The sequence below is a fragment of the Rhyacophila brunnea genome, unplaced genomic scaffold (assembly GCF_057557595.1).
Source record: "Rhyacophila brunnea isolate RB1 unplaced genomic scaffold, BYU_Rbru_1.0 scaffold_22, whole genome shotgun sequence".
Taxonomy (NCBI): domain Eukaryota; kingdom Metazoa; phylum Arthropoda; class Insecta; order Trichoptera; family Rhyacophilidae; genus Rhyacophila; species Rhyacophila brunnea.
The window spans coordinates 35,916,014-35,931,568 of NW_028232882.1; the positions used below are offsets into that span (position 1 = coordinate 35,916,014).

At 37.5% G+C, this 15,555-nt stretch overlaps 1 protein-coding gene across 1 annotated transcript in view; it reads right to left on the reverse strand.

Moving 5' to 3' along the window:
- The window catches only part of su(r) (dihydropyrimidine dehydrogenase su(r)), a 39,843-nt gene that overhangs the window by 9,329 nt on the left and 14,959 nt on the right, over positions 1–15,555 (reverse strand). Inside the window, exons 4-15 of the mRNA XM_085949785.1 lie at positions 14,141–14,302; positions 13,250–13,437; positions 12,066–12,192; positions 11,225–11,375; positions 10,881–11,056; positions 10,033–10,110; positions 9,377–9,509; positions 7,842–8,029; positions 7,185–7,400; positions 5,721–5,885; positions 1,662–1,814; positions 477–597 (exon numbers count right to left, since the gene is read on the reverse strand). Coding sequence (XP_085805911.1) covers positions 477–597; positions 1,662–1,814; positions 5,721–5,885; positions 7,185–7,400; positions 7,842–8,029; positions 9,377–9,509; positions 10,033–10,110; positions 10,881–11,056; positions 11,225–11,375; positions 12,066–12,192; positions 13,250–13,437; positions 14,141–14,302 — 1,858 coding nt within the window. The remainder of the gene's footprint in view (positions 1–476; positions 598–1,661; positions 1,815–5,720; positions 5,886–7,184; positions 7,401–7,841; positions 8,030–9,376; positions 9,510–10,032; positions 10,111–10,880; positions 11,057–11,224; positions 11,376–12,065; positions 12,193–13,249; positions 13,438–14,140; positions 14,303–15,555) is intronic.

The following is a 15,555-nucleotide window of genomic DNA, read 5'->3' on the forward strand; positions in this document are numbered from 1 at the left end:
TACTAATAATAATTCTGCCATCACTCATATTTATATTATAAAAAGCTTCAAATTACGTAAATTGATAGATTTGTACACCACCGGAGCTTAAAATGAAATGCTAAATTTGGGGGCTTTCCTCATTTGAAAACGGAAGTGCGATTAGCTGCACTGGGGCGGGATTGTTAGTTCACAGTTTTAACATGTGGGCAAGAAGTTCTTGTTCAACAATTCGTAACACAGGATTCAAAATTTTGTGATTCCTAGAAAAACTAGAACCGATTACAAATAATATTTTGATGAGAACTGAAAGATGTGGGATCAAAAAATACCAAAAACCATGTGATGTAATTTATGAACCACCCCTAAGTAATACCACAATACCTCTTAATTTTATATATACTCCTCATTTAGCTTCATTCAAAACAGGCTTCAACCTTAGCTTGCTACAATATTTAAAAAACATAGGTTGCTTAGTGTAAGATATGACGACTGACCTTCTTTGGCGGCGACAGCAAGGGTGGTGATGTCGGTGATGTTGGGTGTCAGTTTCACAAAGAAAGGGATCTTCACAGCAGCTCGCACCCACTTGGAGATGCCCCTTACCAGGTCAGGCTCCTGAAATATTATGCTTAAGTCACTGCCTCGTCCAGGACGCATGGGATAATTTGTGATGTATTGAATGCAACTACTCCCCGTTTCACCTCTATTCTGTTCTATTCATTCGTAATCGATAATACAACCAAACGTGAATCTCGGCTACCTCAAGGAAACGTCTCCACTCCTCTATCTCAGCCACAAACTGTGTACCTACCAGTGGCGGAAGGTGGAGGTAGGCTTTTAAGATCAGCCATAAATAATGTACATTAAACTTTGTCAGTCATAAGTATTTGTTTTCAATGAAATAAAACTACAATTTACAGACGGTGTTGGTTAGTTTTTTAAATTCAATTAAACCCTGCGAAAACCAAGCCATAATAGATAATAGTCAAAAAATACTCGTCTATCTTTAAAATATCTAAAATTATGCAATTTAATCATACATAACTTTGGATATTTTATAGATAGAATAATATTTTTTTATCTATTATAGTTTGGTTTGCCCAGGGCTTAATGAATTCAAAAAAATGAACTAACAATATGTGTAATAATATGTATTCTTAATCCAACGAAAACAAACAAGTATGAGTGAAAAGGTGTTTACAATTTTGTCATATCGTCCAAAATATACCAAAACTATTGTGGTTTGGTTTAAGCAAGGTTTAATTGATTTTTTAAAAACTAACCGTCACCATCTGTAAATTGTAGTCTTAGTTCAATAAAAACAAATACCTATGACTTAAAAAGTTTAATGTGCACTTTTATGGCGGATCTTAACAGCCTACCTTCACCCATCGCTACTGGTACCTACTGTGTCTCTTTTTATACAGTTCAACTACCGCAGTCTAGCGGTCTTAACTAGCCCTCTCGACCTTCCTTTTCCTTTCTGATCAATTAAAGAGAGACCTCCAAATATTTGGGCATATTCCATCCTCGAGACATGATTGCCCAACAGTCCATATAACAACCATATAAAGGACAGGGGAATCATTCAGTAATAAATATTTGACGGAATTTCAGTATTTGGTGACGTGGAAATTCTACAAACAGAATACTGAATAAGTATAAAAGTGGGCGAGCACCTGTCCACAGGCCAACCCCATCCCGGACTCCCCCATGCCGTGCGGGCAGGATAAGTTGAGCTCGAGCGCATCTGCCCCCGACTTCTCTGCCCTCTTCGCCAGCACCGTCCAGTCCTCTTCATTGTACGAGCACATTATCGATGCGATCACAATCTGCAAACGGAGTCAATCCACAGTTTTAAATATAACTTTGTTCATAGTAAAGACTATACCTAACTATAAACATACCACATAAACGTGAAGTTCGATTGTTTTGACTGAAAATATGACGTAGTTAGAGCGATACCAAGCGAGAGAAAACGAAGCAATAAGCTTCATGTAAAAGCAGCCGGAAATAATAGCAGCAACACTAATAAAATGTATCCTGTCTAATTTGTGCACAGTAGAAGAAATTGTATTCTGCGCAATTTCAAGATTAAGTTGTTCCACTATAGACAGAATCATATAAAATAATATTCTGTATGTTGCCGCTTTAAAAAATGACCATTTTGATATTTTATTTTAATATACGTATGCGATTTTACCTGATTGTTCATTTAAATAATAATGGTTCATGATCCATTCAAGTTTCACGATTTATCTTTATCTTGACAATATCTTCACATCCAATCCTTTATTAGAATAATTGGTACTGTTCGGTTATCAGGAATACAGCGGAAAACACATTTTGAGAATACCCGATATACTGGATTATTTGTTAGTTTGGGTTAGTTTAGGTTAGGTTAGGTTGGGTCAGGTTAGGTTAGGTTTGGTTAGGTTAACCTTACAAATAATCCAGTTTATAGGCTATTTTCAATATACTATGTGTTATCCGCTGTATTCCTGATAATCGAACAGTAAGGTAAACGTACCAGTAGTTGACCATTTAAGAAAAAAATTCAGCAAAAATAACGATTAACGTTTAGCATTACACCGAATGTTGGCAAAGCAAGTCTACTCATAATGGATCAAATGTCTTAATTAATATGACAAGACAAAAATTAAGAAAGGGTCTGTTACAAAAAAATTGTGTTCAATTTTTCAAGACCATGTTTTTGTTCCAGTAGTTGACCATCCAAAAAATTGAAAGTTCCAGTAGTTGACCACTATATGTTTCAGTAGTTGACCATGTCTAATCAGGGGTTCCAGTAGTTGACCACTATATTTTTCAGTAGTTGACCATGTCTAATCCGAAGGCTTTATGGCAAATCTGTCATCAGAGTTGCCTCAGGGCTTCCTGTCAGACCACTCTAGCCCATAGCTACTTGAATCAACTTGGTAGCAATGGGCGGTTTAGTAACAAGTTACATAGGAGAGGATTTTGTTTGACAGCCAATCATCAGCTTTGTTCGGGTAACAAAAAGTGCAAAATTAGTTACTTCAAACTAAAAATACAAAAATATATTTATTTTAGCAACTAAGTACATACATACTACATAGTAACGCATAGGCTCAGTACTTACCAAAATAAAACTTAACATAAAAATCCTTAGATATTCCAAATAAAGTCCAATTCCGGAACTAAATAAACATTACGAGTTTTGCTTACTTGTGTCGGGTCATTTATGTGGGATACTACAGCCTTCCATTCATGGCTAAGTACACCGGATTGCTCTGGCCATTTCCATAGTCTCCCGCACTTTGCGTCGATGAAATAGTAGCTTTTACTTTAGAAATATGGACGATTTTCCCCGGGAAGTATTATAATATAATGTTCATTAATGACTTTCATAACGGGCAGCCATCGAGTTTTAGGCTTAAAGCTTTCATCACTAGACTTATGACATTCACTCTCCGCTGAGTCTGAAATTTCAACACTTGGGTTAGAAGACTCAGAAGAAAAACGCATTTTCTTCTTGAATGCTTTCAATTCCCCCATTTTTTTTCTTCCTTTGCTTGCTCATTTAGTTCTTTCTTTCTTTGCCTCTCTGCAGCTCGTTCTTTTTTCAACCGTTCCATTTCTTTTTTCTTCCTCTTTTTGTTTAGGAAATACTCCTGGCAAGTGGGGTGGGGGTTTTTTCCCTTTTTTGCTTTCTTCTTGAATTTTTCTTCCCCTTCACCGGGGAAGAAAAAATGTCTCTTGAATGGACTACGAATATTTGATGGACCAGCCACGGGTTCACTGGCGATTGGAGACAAAGTATCATTACAAATCCTTATACCAGCCTTAGGTGCACTGGCGATTGGAGACGAATCACCATCACAAGTCGTTAGACCAGCCACAGGTGCCCTAGCAATTGGAGATGAAACATCATAATAATTCATAGTATTCCAGGCGGCCAAAGACATCATATCACATATCATCGGATTCCTCTTCTTGCAATGCTGAGTCATCGCTGAGTCTGACCGGGTCAGGTGGAGTGATATTTTCCAACTCATTTTTTACTTTTCGTGACAGTGACTTATCATCTTTATCAGGTTCATTGTTTTTGCGGAATGATTCAAGATTTTCCTCATCAATGTTTTTACTCAGGAACTCCTCTAAATACCGCTTGGGTTCCTCTGATGTAACCATTGAAAGCACACTTTACGATTCTCCTGGTACTGTTACAGCTTAAGGGCTCCATGGACAAAGTCCACATTTTCGGAAATGTCTTGAGGAATTCTTTTGTACTTGTAGAGGACTGTCGTTGGTGTGACAGCCCCACCGACACTCCCTGTTACTATGACGGTTATGCATTCTTTATCGTCGGCATTTACCTGCTGGTACACTGTCTCGATTCCTTTTTTGGCTAAGACCCTGCTCCCCTAGGGGCGGCAGGTTATATGAAAGTATGGTGAAGCAGGCAGGTTATATAAAAAAGTATGGTGAGGTAGGCTGATAAACAATTTGCGGCAAAACTAACGTTAACATTATTAATTATATGGGTACGTTATAATGACCAAAGTAAATCCTCCGTGATGCCTTGCATTTTTTTTCTCGCGTCACTATTTCTCGTAAGTAGTCGGCTATTGTTGGGCTGCTTCATTCAGTTGCTATATATTCAGGGCTATAATTCAAGAAATTTTTGTTTTCCGAAGAAAAAATACACAAACCAAAAAAAAAAGTTGACGCCTAGGTCATCTACTGGACAGAACCACCCTAGACACTTCTAATTAATAAATAATCATCATTCCATACTTATGAATGTAAAAATTGTTCAAAACTAAGTGACATAATTTTATTTAATTTATCTAGTAGTTGACCACCCTGGTCAACTACTGAAAAAGTATTAAAAAAAGTTTGAGTAGTTGACCCCCCCACAAACTTGCTTCCTGACAAATATAACTTAAAAATTACAAATGATATCGATACTTCAATGTTATGACTGCCCGTAATGCATTAACTTGATATTATGAAGTAAAAAAACATTAAATTGCCATATGCTTACATCCACTGATATCCTTAACAGTTTACTTAAGAAATTAAAAATAAAATGCTTACGGCGTGATGTGTTGTTTTCAAATAGCTGCTATGACGCTCCTATGACATATGGTGATGTGTTAGTTCCTCAATCCGACCACAGATGGCTTCACTTGTCTCAACTTTACAATTTAGAGCAATCCCGTGTCTACGTATCTTATTTTGGGCATTTTATTGAAAAAAGGTCAACTACTGGTACATGGTCAACTACTGGTACATTTACATTACCGAATAATTGACTGATTGTGTGAATCTAAAATTATATTGAAGTTTTTGACAGATGCGATCATAACAGTATGAAGTATGGTACAAATGAATTTGCATTGCTACAATATAATGTAGGTAACCATTTTTCTGCTTCACATATAAATTTGTCTCAATGGAGAAAGGTTTTTCAATGCCGTTGATGTAAAGTTCTTTTTTTTTAATGTTACAAATCAGTTTTCAACTCCACGTCTCAAAAGATTTGCTGTCAACTAGTGCACCAATAGAAATAAAATATATGAAACTCTTACTGTCTTGCCAATGGTAACATTACACGCATAGATGAAAATAGTTAGTTATCTTCTAACGTATTACTATAAAGTAAAATCCGTCGATACTAAGTCTATGCATGTGTAATTAATGATTCATTACATTACAGTGGAAAAATTGCCAAATCATGAATGAGGAATGACCTTAGTGGGGAAATCTCTTTTGAGTTCGGTTACGCTTTGACACCAGTAGGCGGCGCTCTTCTCCGAGATGAGCTCGATGTTGAGGAAGGCTCCTTGGTCGGGACCGAAGTGTTGCCCGGAAGTCGTTCCGCGCACTATCCGAGGGGAGACATTCGTCACCATGTCCTGCAAGAAACAAAGTGGCAATACTTTTGTCAAACACCCCATAACATCTACCACTAAATATTCATAGATGGCATGGTTATACAAGTTGCCTATTTATGAAAAGGTGCACAATACAAGACAAAACATGGAAATGGAAAAGTGTTTCTTAATGTTAAACGTAGTGTGTGAAGGTCTAAAACGAATAATTTGAGATATCTTTACGAACTTAGCCTAAATAATATGTAGACTTTGTAGGTGTCATTATAATACCTTGTCTTTTCTCATCTTATAAATTAACTTTTAATGATCACGTAAAATATATTAATACACTAAAAGAGTATTATTGTAGACGTCGTCATGTTGAAGTCGAGAATAAAGCTATATTAATTGGTACATCTTAATATTTTGTCAATACGTGCATTATGTCTTCCATTTTCATCTAATCTCACATAAGTAATATAGTAAAATCTTCTTCTTCTTGGTCGTACACTCATGGCTGAGTATCGTGACCATTTTTTAATTTTACCATCGTCTGAGCGACCAAGACTTTCCATCCTTAATTTTACAATGGAGTTTGTATGTTTGTAATTGACTGGTATGGAGAAATTGCAACACTTTGCGTACAGTATTTATCATGATAAAATATGTATTTTATGACAGTATTATAATATTATAATATTTTTTTTTTTTTTTTTTGTTTGTGATTTTACCGAGGCTTTGACTGCGACTCGCTGTCATATCGCCTCTTCTCTTCTAGAAGGGGATCCGTCGATCAGGTCCTCACTCCTATTCTGTTAAATAACTTTACAATTTTGCCTAGCTCTTCCGTCTTACCCACCGCCAGGACACCCTTCAATTCGTCGACATTCTCATAGATATCTGCAATTCGCAGCTGTACTCTGTGAACTTCATATTTGGGGCATTGCAGTGCTATATGTACAATGTCCTCTAAAACATGACATTCATCGCAGAGCTGCGATTCGCTTCTTCCCATGAGGACATCAAATCTTTTGCCCATGGTGTGCCCTGTTCTTAGCCTCAGTATTAACTTAAGCTCATTCCTCGTCAAAGAAGACTCTACAAACCAGGGCACCTCTCGTGGTGTTGGTAGAATCGACTTACTCCATTTCCCCTTTTCTAATGATGCCCTATGGTGAAAATCTATCCACATACTATGGCACATTTTCTTTATAGCCTCATTCCAGTCCAGGTTTTCTGGTATCCACTGATAATATTATAATATTATCTACAGTCCTTTCTTTCCTTTCAAAAAATGCTTTGAAAAATTTTTGGTGAATCTGATTGTCTGAAAGTGGTAACCTTATCGAGTGAGAAAGTCTTGGTGACGGCAAAGGCCCATCCTTGCTCGAAGGAGCGGCGGATCATGGCAGAGGTGGTGGCGGGTGGGGCGCTGGCCAGCCCGAAGGGGTTCTCGAAGCGCATACCGCACATCTCCACTGAGATGTCCACCTCGTCGATGGCGCAGTGAAACTTCGGCAGCGCCACAGGAACTGCACCTGGCTCCTGCGATAAGCCCTGGAAAAACATTAATTTTATACGATTATGGGATGTAGCTGTGTAGTTTACCTTGATTGAAAATTACAAAAGATAGTTGCCAAAATTAATGTAATTTTAAATAACACCTTAAGTGCACATTATTGGGAAGTGTTTCCTCAATTAGTGATTGAATCAATAGCTTTCTTGGTAAAGCACGAGAGTTCGAATCTACATTCAATACAAATAATTTGTTAGGTTTTTTTTGTTTGTAATGGATATATTTATTTCTAAGGTTTTACAAATTATGTATTTCATTCATGGAAGTTAGAATCTACCTCAGTTGGTGTAGTTCAAACCTAGTGCTGTGTTCAGGAGTCAAATAATCATGTTTACATTTGCATTGTATCTATATTTAGTTACAGAATTCAGGTGTTACTAAGTTTTCCCAGAATATAGAATAGAGCGTGAAATAAAGAGTACTTGTAGGTGGCAGTGCATGAACCAGGCTGCAGTCTTTCCATCGTTGACAGACTCCACGGTGGTCTCGGCGCAACCGGCCAGGTCACCGCCGCAGAACACCGATGTGTTAGAAAGACTCTGCATCGTCTCCGGGTTGATATCGGGAAGGCCCCATCTGTTTAGTCTCACCGAGAACATGGCCCTTTTTACTGCAATTCAAGATAAACAATATCTAACTTGATCATTTAGCTCAAGATCAGTTTTTTGCACCTGATCTATTGACGTTACGAAACATGGTGCATGTGCAAAGATTTGTAAGCTTATTCAGAAAAGTATTGCCTACTCCCTGCTATTTTGAAGAAAATTGAAGAAAATAAATGAACACTATGACATTATAAACCCAACAGTGTGCTTTGATCATTTTGTTTCACCATAAATACCATTTAAATTTTAATAGTATGGATCGGAGTGTCTCCTACAAAAGAATTATCCAAAATGTTCACACAATTTTTAATAATTCGATTTTACGAGTTATTTAGGAATGATATAAAATTGGATTATATCCACGATCTCGGAACAACCTAATAAGATCATATGGGCCTCCACAGAGTGGAGGTTTGTATTAACAGATTTTGTTTTTACGAGAAATGGATGTCAGCCACTTTCTCATCCTATTAGGTCGATACTCTGACTCATACACAAATTGAAAAACAATATGTGAACTTGCCAGATCCAGGATTCGAACCTAGGACCCATGACGCTATAGGCCGACGCTTAATCCGCGCGGCCATCGTTTATATAGATAACTAGAAGGTCGAAAAACAGTTTCATGTTATATGTTACGTTTATTACAAATCCTTCATTCCAATCTCAAGTGAATCATACTTTATAGCACTATCAACTCATGGCTTTGATTTGATAGACGGAAAGCGATTAGCATTCCTTTATCCCCTATTGATTCCTGATCATAGTTCTTATCTGAAGCTGACTCAAAACTGATGGTTATATAAATGCGTTTAAAAATTAATAAATGTAAAAAATCTAAACACCACTGCACATTTATGTACTGAAATATGACTATATTCCAAAACATTAGAGCGAGAGGTTTAAAAGAATACTATTTTATGTAATAAAAATACTTTATGCAGTCATCAAATGTTTAAAATAAATATAAAGGATAATAAGGCTTCAAAATTATATAAATAGATTATCTACAACGTTTAAGGTATGTCCAGGATCATGCTTTGAAAATAGAACAAAAGCTCCATTTTGACCTACGCTGAGCATGTCCCCCCTTAATTTCTCAACTTTATAAATTTGTTTTTTATATCCACAAACCCATAACATATTATACTATGTTTGAAGTAAGTAAAATTTAAGATGATATTATATTCTGTCAATAATTCGGATATCTTGGTAATTACAAGAGGACCAAATCGAAGAAATGTATTTACGAAGCGACTGAATAAGTCTGACAAGTTTACTCTAATTTTATTAACAATGCGGTTGACTCGGAGACTTAATAAATATATTTAGATATTTAGTTGGGCACGTACCGTCCGGGTCGAAGAGACCGGAGCCGAACGCCGATATAATGTAGTTGGCCTTCAAAGAAGTCACTTGATCGGTATCTTCTACCCACTGGTCATCATCCGTTTGCTCCGTGCGGCAGAACTTCATTCCTGTGATCTGTATTCAACAGAAAAAAAACATTACAAACTACACAAAATATATAATGTTCGAGGCTTTCACGGTTTCCACCGTGTGTACTTCTTCCTTCTTTCCTCGACGTTGCGGGCTCGTTGCAGAGACCATTATCAAGAGATGATATGTTTTATGATAATATTAATAGGGATGATGGGTTACGGTTAAAAACGTCAAGGCTTCCGGCACTATCAGCAAAATCCAATATTCGAGCCGGTATCTCTGGTCGTAACGATTGACACATTACTCTGAGCAATGTTTGCTCTTAGCTAATCGGATTCCTTTTGACATTCTTAGAGCAACGTTTACATTACCTACACTACACTTCATCATAAAAGATATCATCTCTTGATAATGGCCTCTGTAACGAGCCCGAAACGTCGAGGAAAGAAGGAAGAAATACACACGGTGGAAGCCCAAAAATCTATTACGACACAAAACATCACCACTGATGACTGTCAGATGGTAAAAGATCATGATAATGTGCTAAAATTTGTGGTGTGATTACCTTTCCTTGCTTCACGATGACTTCCATGGGTGACATGAACGGAATGAATTCACACTTTTCTTCTTTGGCCAACTCCACCTGAGAAAACGGTCCGATTAGTAATTATTTTACACATAGACCATAGATACATTTTACATTAATAGATTTGGCAATGTTGATTCAATATTATATGGGTTCAAATAGATATAAGATAATTAATTTAGAAATTAGTTGTCTCAATGAATATTTATTTCCAAATGCAGTCGAACTTGGTTATTACGATCACGGAAATAGCGAGATCTCGGATGTAACGAGAAAACATTCGTTGACATTTTAGTTTATGATTTTCTCCATACATTCATTCACTTTTATAACAAGCTACTTCTCGGTTATATCGAGCAAAACTGTTCAATCGCTTAAAAACAACATTTTCAACCCTAAGCAATAAAATCCGACCGGGCAGTTAACTAGACCGATGCCGCCGGGATTGGATTACGCTTATGACACTACTTAACTGTCTAAGTACCTAATTAGTGTTTTCGCCGACAACATTGTAAAGTATCCACGCATATGGTTGAAATTGCATGTAAAAAAAATAAACAACTTCTTTTGTAGTTTGGTTTTCAGATTTTTTATGTTCTATGCTTAAATAGAACGTGGCGTGAAAAATGTTATATAACGATATAACGAGTATTGCTTATAACGAGAAAATTCAGTCGGTCCCATCTTCCTCGGAATAACCAAGTTCGACTGTAATCACAAAAACTCCCTACACATTTATATCTGTAAGTGAGTCAAATAAAATATGTAAATCCCAATTTGAATAAAGGAGTACAGGTTTGCTTTGAAGTTAAAGATAAGGGACAGACCTCTTCGGGAACGGCTCTGATGCCAGTGAAACCCTTTCGGAAGACGACGAAGACTCGGCGAGCGCCACAGCGCAGCGCTGACGTGGCACAGTCGAAGGCCGTGTCGCCTGCTCCCAGCACGATCACGTTGCCCGACAAATGTGGTACCGATGAAACCGTTTTGCAACCACACATACCTAGAATACAATTTTATATCTAAACAAATGTTCTTTTATAAACTCTTCAAGTACAATTATTGCAGTAATTTTTATCGACATTACTAATGATGAAACTACACAAATCAACTCGATCCCTGCTACTGTCTGATTGCAAAATGTAAACAATACAATTATGGAACTAGATACCTTTTTTGCTTCCCTCTGCTACCATTGGCAAAAAGTTTTTGCTGGTATAAAATCCCATTTCTTTTGTCAATCCTTCGAAGACTGGAATTATTTTCGGCTCAGGCAACCCAATTCCCAAGAACACAGCTTCGTGACCGTCATTCAACAATTTCTAAAACAGAGAATTCAATTAATACAAATAAAACTCATTCAAAATGGAAATAAAGTGAATTTTCAACAATCTGGGCAAACTGAAGATGAATGTAGACCAGGTAATGATAAATCCATATAATCATCATCATCGGCACTACAAACCAATGGTCTTGGTCACCTCCAGGAAACGTCTCTACTCCCCTCTGTGTTTGAACCTTCCTCACCATATGCCATCTTTCTCACCGCTGTACCGTTATCTTCCTCCAACCAATGTAACTCTCTGTACTCTGCATCAAGACAATAAACATCTACACTACCGCTGCCTTTATCACCTCATCACATTCCACCTCCTCGATCTCTTCAGACTCTTCTATTTTCCTCTCAAAGATGTCCAGTCTGTACAAGTCTCATCAAAAATATCTCTAAATAGGAAGCCCTAGCTGTAGGGTGTTTACCGGTGTCGCCATGTGGCTATTCTAAAAAACACCAGTCTGTCACAGCTCAATCATGTAAAAGACTGCATCTACAAAAAGAAGTTTTCTCAAATATCATTTACCCTTTTCATTCTGGAATTTTGAAATGAACATTTATTTCATAATGGTCTTTGAAACTGTCTTTTCTGATACTCATACGAACTAAATGAAATTAAGTTTATCAAAAATCAAAATAATCGAGGTTCTCCTACTGTAACATAAAGTAGAATATTCACCTCGACGGTAAGGTCTTTGGTAGAGAGAGAGCGGCCGGTGACAATCTTGACTCCCATGTCCTTGATGAGGTCGATCTCATACTGCACCACTTCATATGGCAGACGGTACTGGGGAATTTCCGAAGTGCTGCATGAACAAAATAAAAGTATATTATCTATTTAAATTTCAATCGACAGCTTTAACTATGTGATGATGACGTCCATGGCCCCCACAAGGAGGGGCACTGACAGGGTTATAGCCTGGGGGTCCGGGCTTAGGGTTAAATAGGCAAAGAGTTAAATGAGATAAACACACCACAAAAGTGCTCTAATATTTAAAAAATCCCCAGCAGGCGCTTCGAAAGTTTTAAGATTTCAAAATATGTGGCTGTTCAATGGAATTTCATATACATAATATCATGACTGATATAATTAAATAATTATAATTCATGTTTAGAATTGTATTTTATAATTATTTTTAGTTTGTTAGAGTCTAATAAAAATGGCTATTTATTAAAAACGGTGATCTTACTTGGCTACCACAAAAAGACATCGCTATTCGTGCTTCGTAATATGATTCCGAGTGCCAACGACTGAATAATTCAAGCGAATTTATTTGAAAATACAAAAAATCGCTTAAATATACACGGAATGTGCTTAATTTTACCTTGCGAAACCCTGGGGTTCCGCGGAATACCACTTAGGGAACACTAGTGTAGAGCATCACACTGCCCTTAACCTTAGTAATAGGTAGCGGGCTCGCCAAACATCCTGACCTGGTGGCCTACTTCAGGATGTGGGGGCCATGAATTGGCGTCATTCGATTTCGATCTTAAAAAGCGAAAAGACCAGAATACAAAGCTTTGTAGATCTGAATAAATCAAAGTGAGAGTGCAAAACAATCAAAAAAATCATCAAGAAATGCATATCTGCATTCTTCAAAATAATAATACTATAATTTATGGAATTGACTGTTTCAGTAGATCTAAATTGTGTAGAAATTAAATTTGGTTGAAATGCCTGTGGGTTTTGACAGATACAAAAGAATCTGAAATGTGAAATGAATTGCGGCTAATTTAAACAAGATTCCTTTTCTCTGCTGCACTTTCATAATATATTTAGGCTCTGTATACTATATAAGGTTTTCTACAACGTCTCTGATTACCATCAAAGTGGATACATTCAGAATGGTGATGGTACGTTACCTTAGGCCGCCGAGGTAGTTCTCCTTTTCATAGATGGTGAGATCGGTGTAGCCCAACCTGGCGAGGAAGCAGGCGCAGCTGAGACTGGCAGGTCCTGCCCCTATGAGCGCAACACGCTGAGCGCCCCCGCGGGCCAGAGGTGCCGTGTTGGGATCGCGTGTCTGCCTCACACCCATCTGACGAAAAATCTGCAAAGGCGATTGAGACCTCCTTATTATTCTTCTAATAGTTATTATTCTGGTATGGAAGAATACTTGTGTAAAATACGTAACTCAAATACTTTAGCTGTCGAAAAGCTTTCTCAACGACTTGGCCACACTCCTCTCGGCATTCTAGGACACGCAAGGCCTGTGTCTGTGGAAGAACCGTAGCACTCATGAATTCGTGCACTATCTGTTGTAGAGTGTCCAATTATGGCAAACTCATTAAATAGCTTACTTAGCATATCCAATGACGTAACTCCATATACTCAATTATAATAAATATTTCCTAAATATTAATTTGATTGTGAGTACGTCAATAAATAGCAGATCATAATTTCCCGGTCTGTTAGTATCTCAGTTTCTGTATCGCTCCGCACAACATCTCATTCCACCAAGACTCGGAACTCGGAACAGTATCATAAGTATTATAACATACTCTTGTACCAATTGTTTACGCTGCAAATAAAACTCACTCTTCCATCCATCGGAGAAAATCACCAAATCTCGACTTCTTCATCCATAACACAAATGGACCTCACTATACCATTTTTCTGTATATACGCCTGGTCTGCCTCCTTTGCGAATTTGGAAGACAGTGGTCTGATCGAGAGGCTGAATGCTTTGATTTATAATCTGGGAATACTAAAGTGTAATAACTGTAAACATATATTGTGAGAAAGTGACATACGTCAACGGCGAAATGCTGAAGTCCACCGATGTTAATGGCGCCTTCCTCGCTGGCGTGCAGGTTGCAGCCGCCTACGCACAGGTCGCTGGTGGGGCATACCATGCCGCAAGTCAGCCCCAGGGGATTATCTGACAGGATCGCTTTCGCCGCCCCATAGTAGTTCTGCAACATTATGTATGTACTCTTCCTTAGTTAATCAGTGCACACTTATATATTTGCAATACCAATGAGAAAAGATAATAATATTAACATCTTTCTTAACAATTTTAGCATACTAAAAATCCCTCCAGAATTGTTATCAAGTGTTCGACATGGATTCGATAACCTGGCACCTTATACGTCAAAGCTTTTTGATGTATACAATATTCTAACGCATATTTGAGTGCAGTGGTGGCTCTAGGGCCTCAAGGGGTGATACAGGTAACAATTAAATAATGAAAATGTTGAAAAAACAAACATTTGTTTACTATACGACATACCTATTTATTGTATTACAAACAAATCATTATACCTACCTACTGTAGAAATTAATAATTAATATTTCGCTTTCCCATCCCTATTATTTTTGTGTCAATCCCATCTCTATTAACACCGACAGAGCACGACTTGTGCCCTATTATGGGTTCAGATACACAGTACTGCAGTTACAGTGTGTCAACACAGGTCTTACTTGATTCCAAAAGCATCCGATTAGAATCTCCAGTAGGATAAAAAAATCCAATCTGAGATTCGAATGGGTACATTAGGAATCAAGTAAGACCTGAGTCGACGCGCTGCAACTGCAGTGCTGTGTTTGAGCCGTACAATCAATGGCCAGCGCCGGTGATTTTGTCAACCATACCTTCATCATACGAATCTGCAGCGTAAATGTTTGAATGTATTGTATACATACAGTGATATACCTACTTTTGCAATCTTTGAAAAAAATCATTACTAGAATTATGGTGTGAACAGATTACTGTCACCCTATTTATGTATCGATGCCGATTTACTATGTCTGATAGGATTGTGTTTCCTATAATAACGGATTAATATTTATGTATTATTATTTCCTATTATATTATTTTATCTTATCAACGGTATTACAATATATTATACAGTTTGCTGAAAAGCATTGTTTTAACGCTAAATGTTTTTCTTTATAATAAGGGATTGTATTGAATACCGTGTCCGGAAATTTGTACGTATGCAGTTCGCCGTATCACACTTCACCGTGAAATGTTGTATCGGAAATATATGGTCATATATAAAGAACAGAAGAAGAAGACAGGAGTATGCGATGTAATAGACGTTGCCAAACAGCTGAAATGGAGATGGGCGGGGCACATTGCTCGCCGAAAGGACGGCCGCTAGACAAATGCCGTCATCCAGTGGTACCCAAGGGGCACAAAACGGCCACAGGGTTTCCTTAAAAG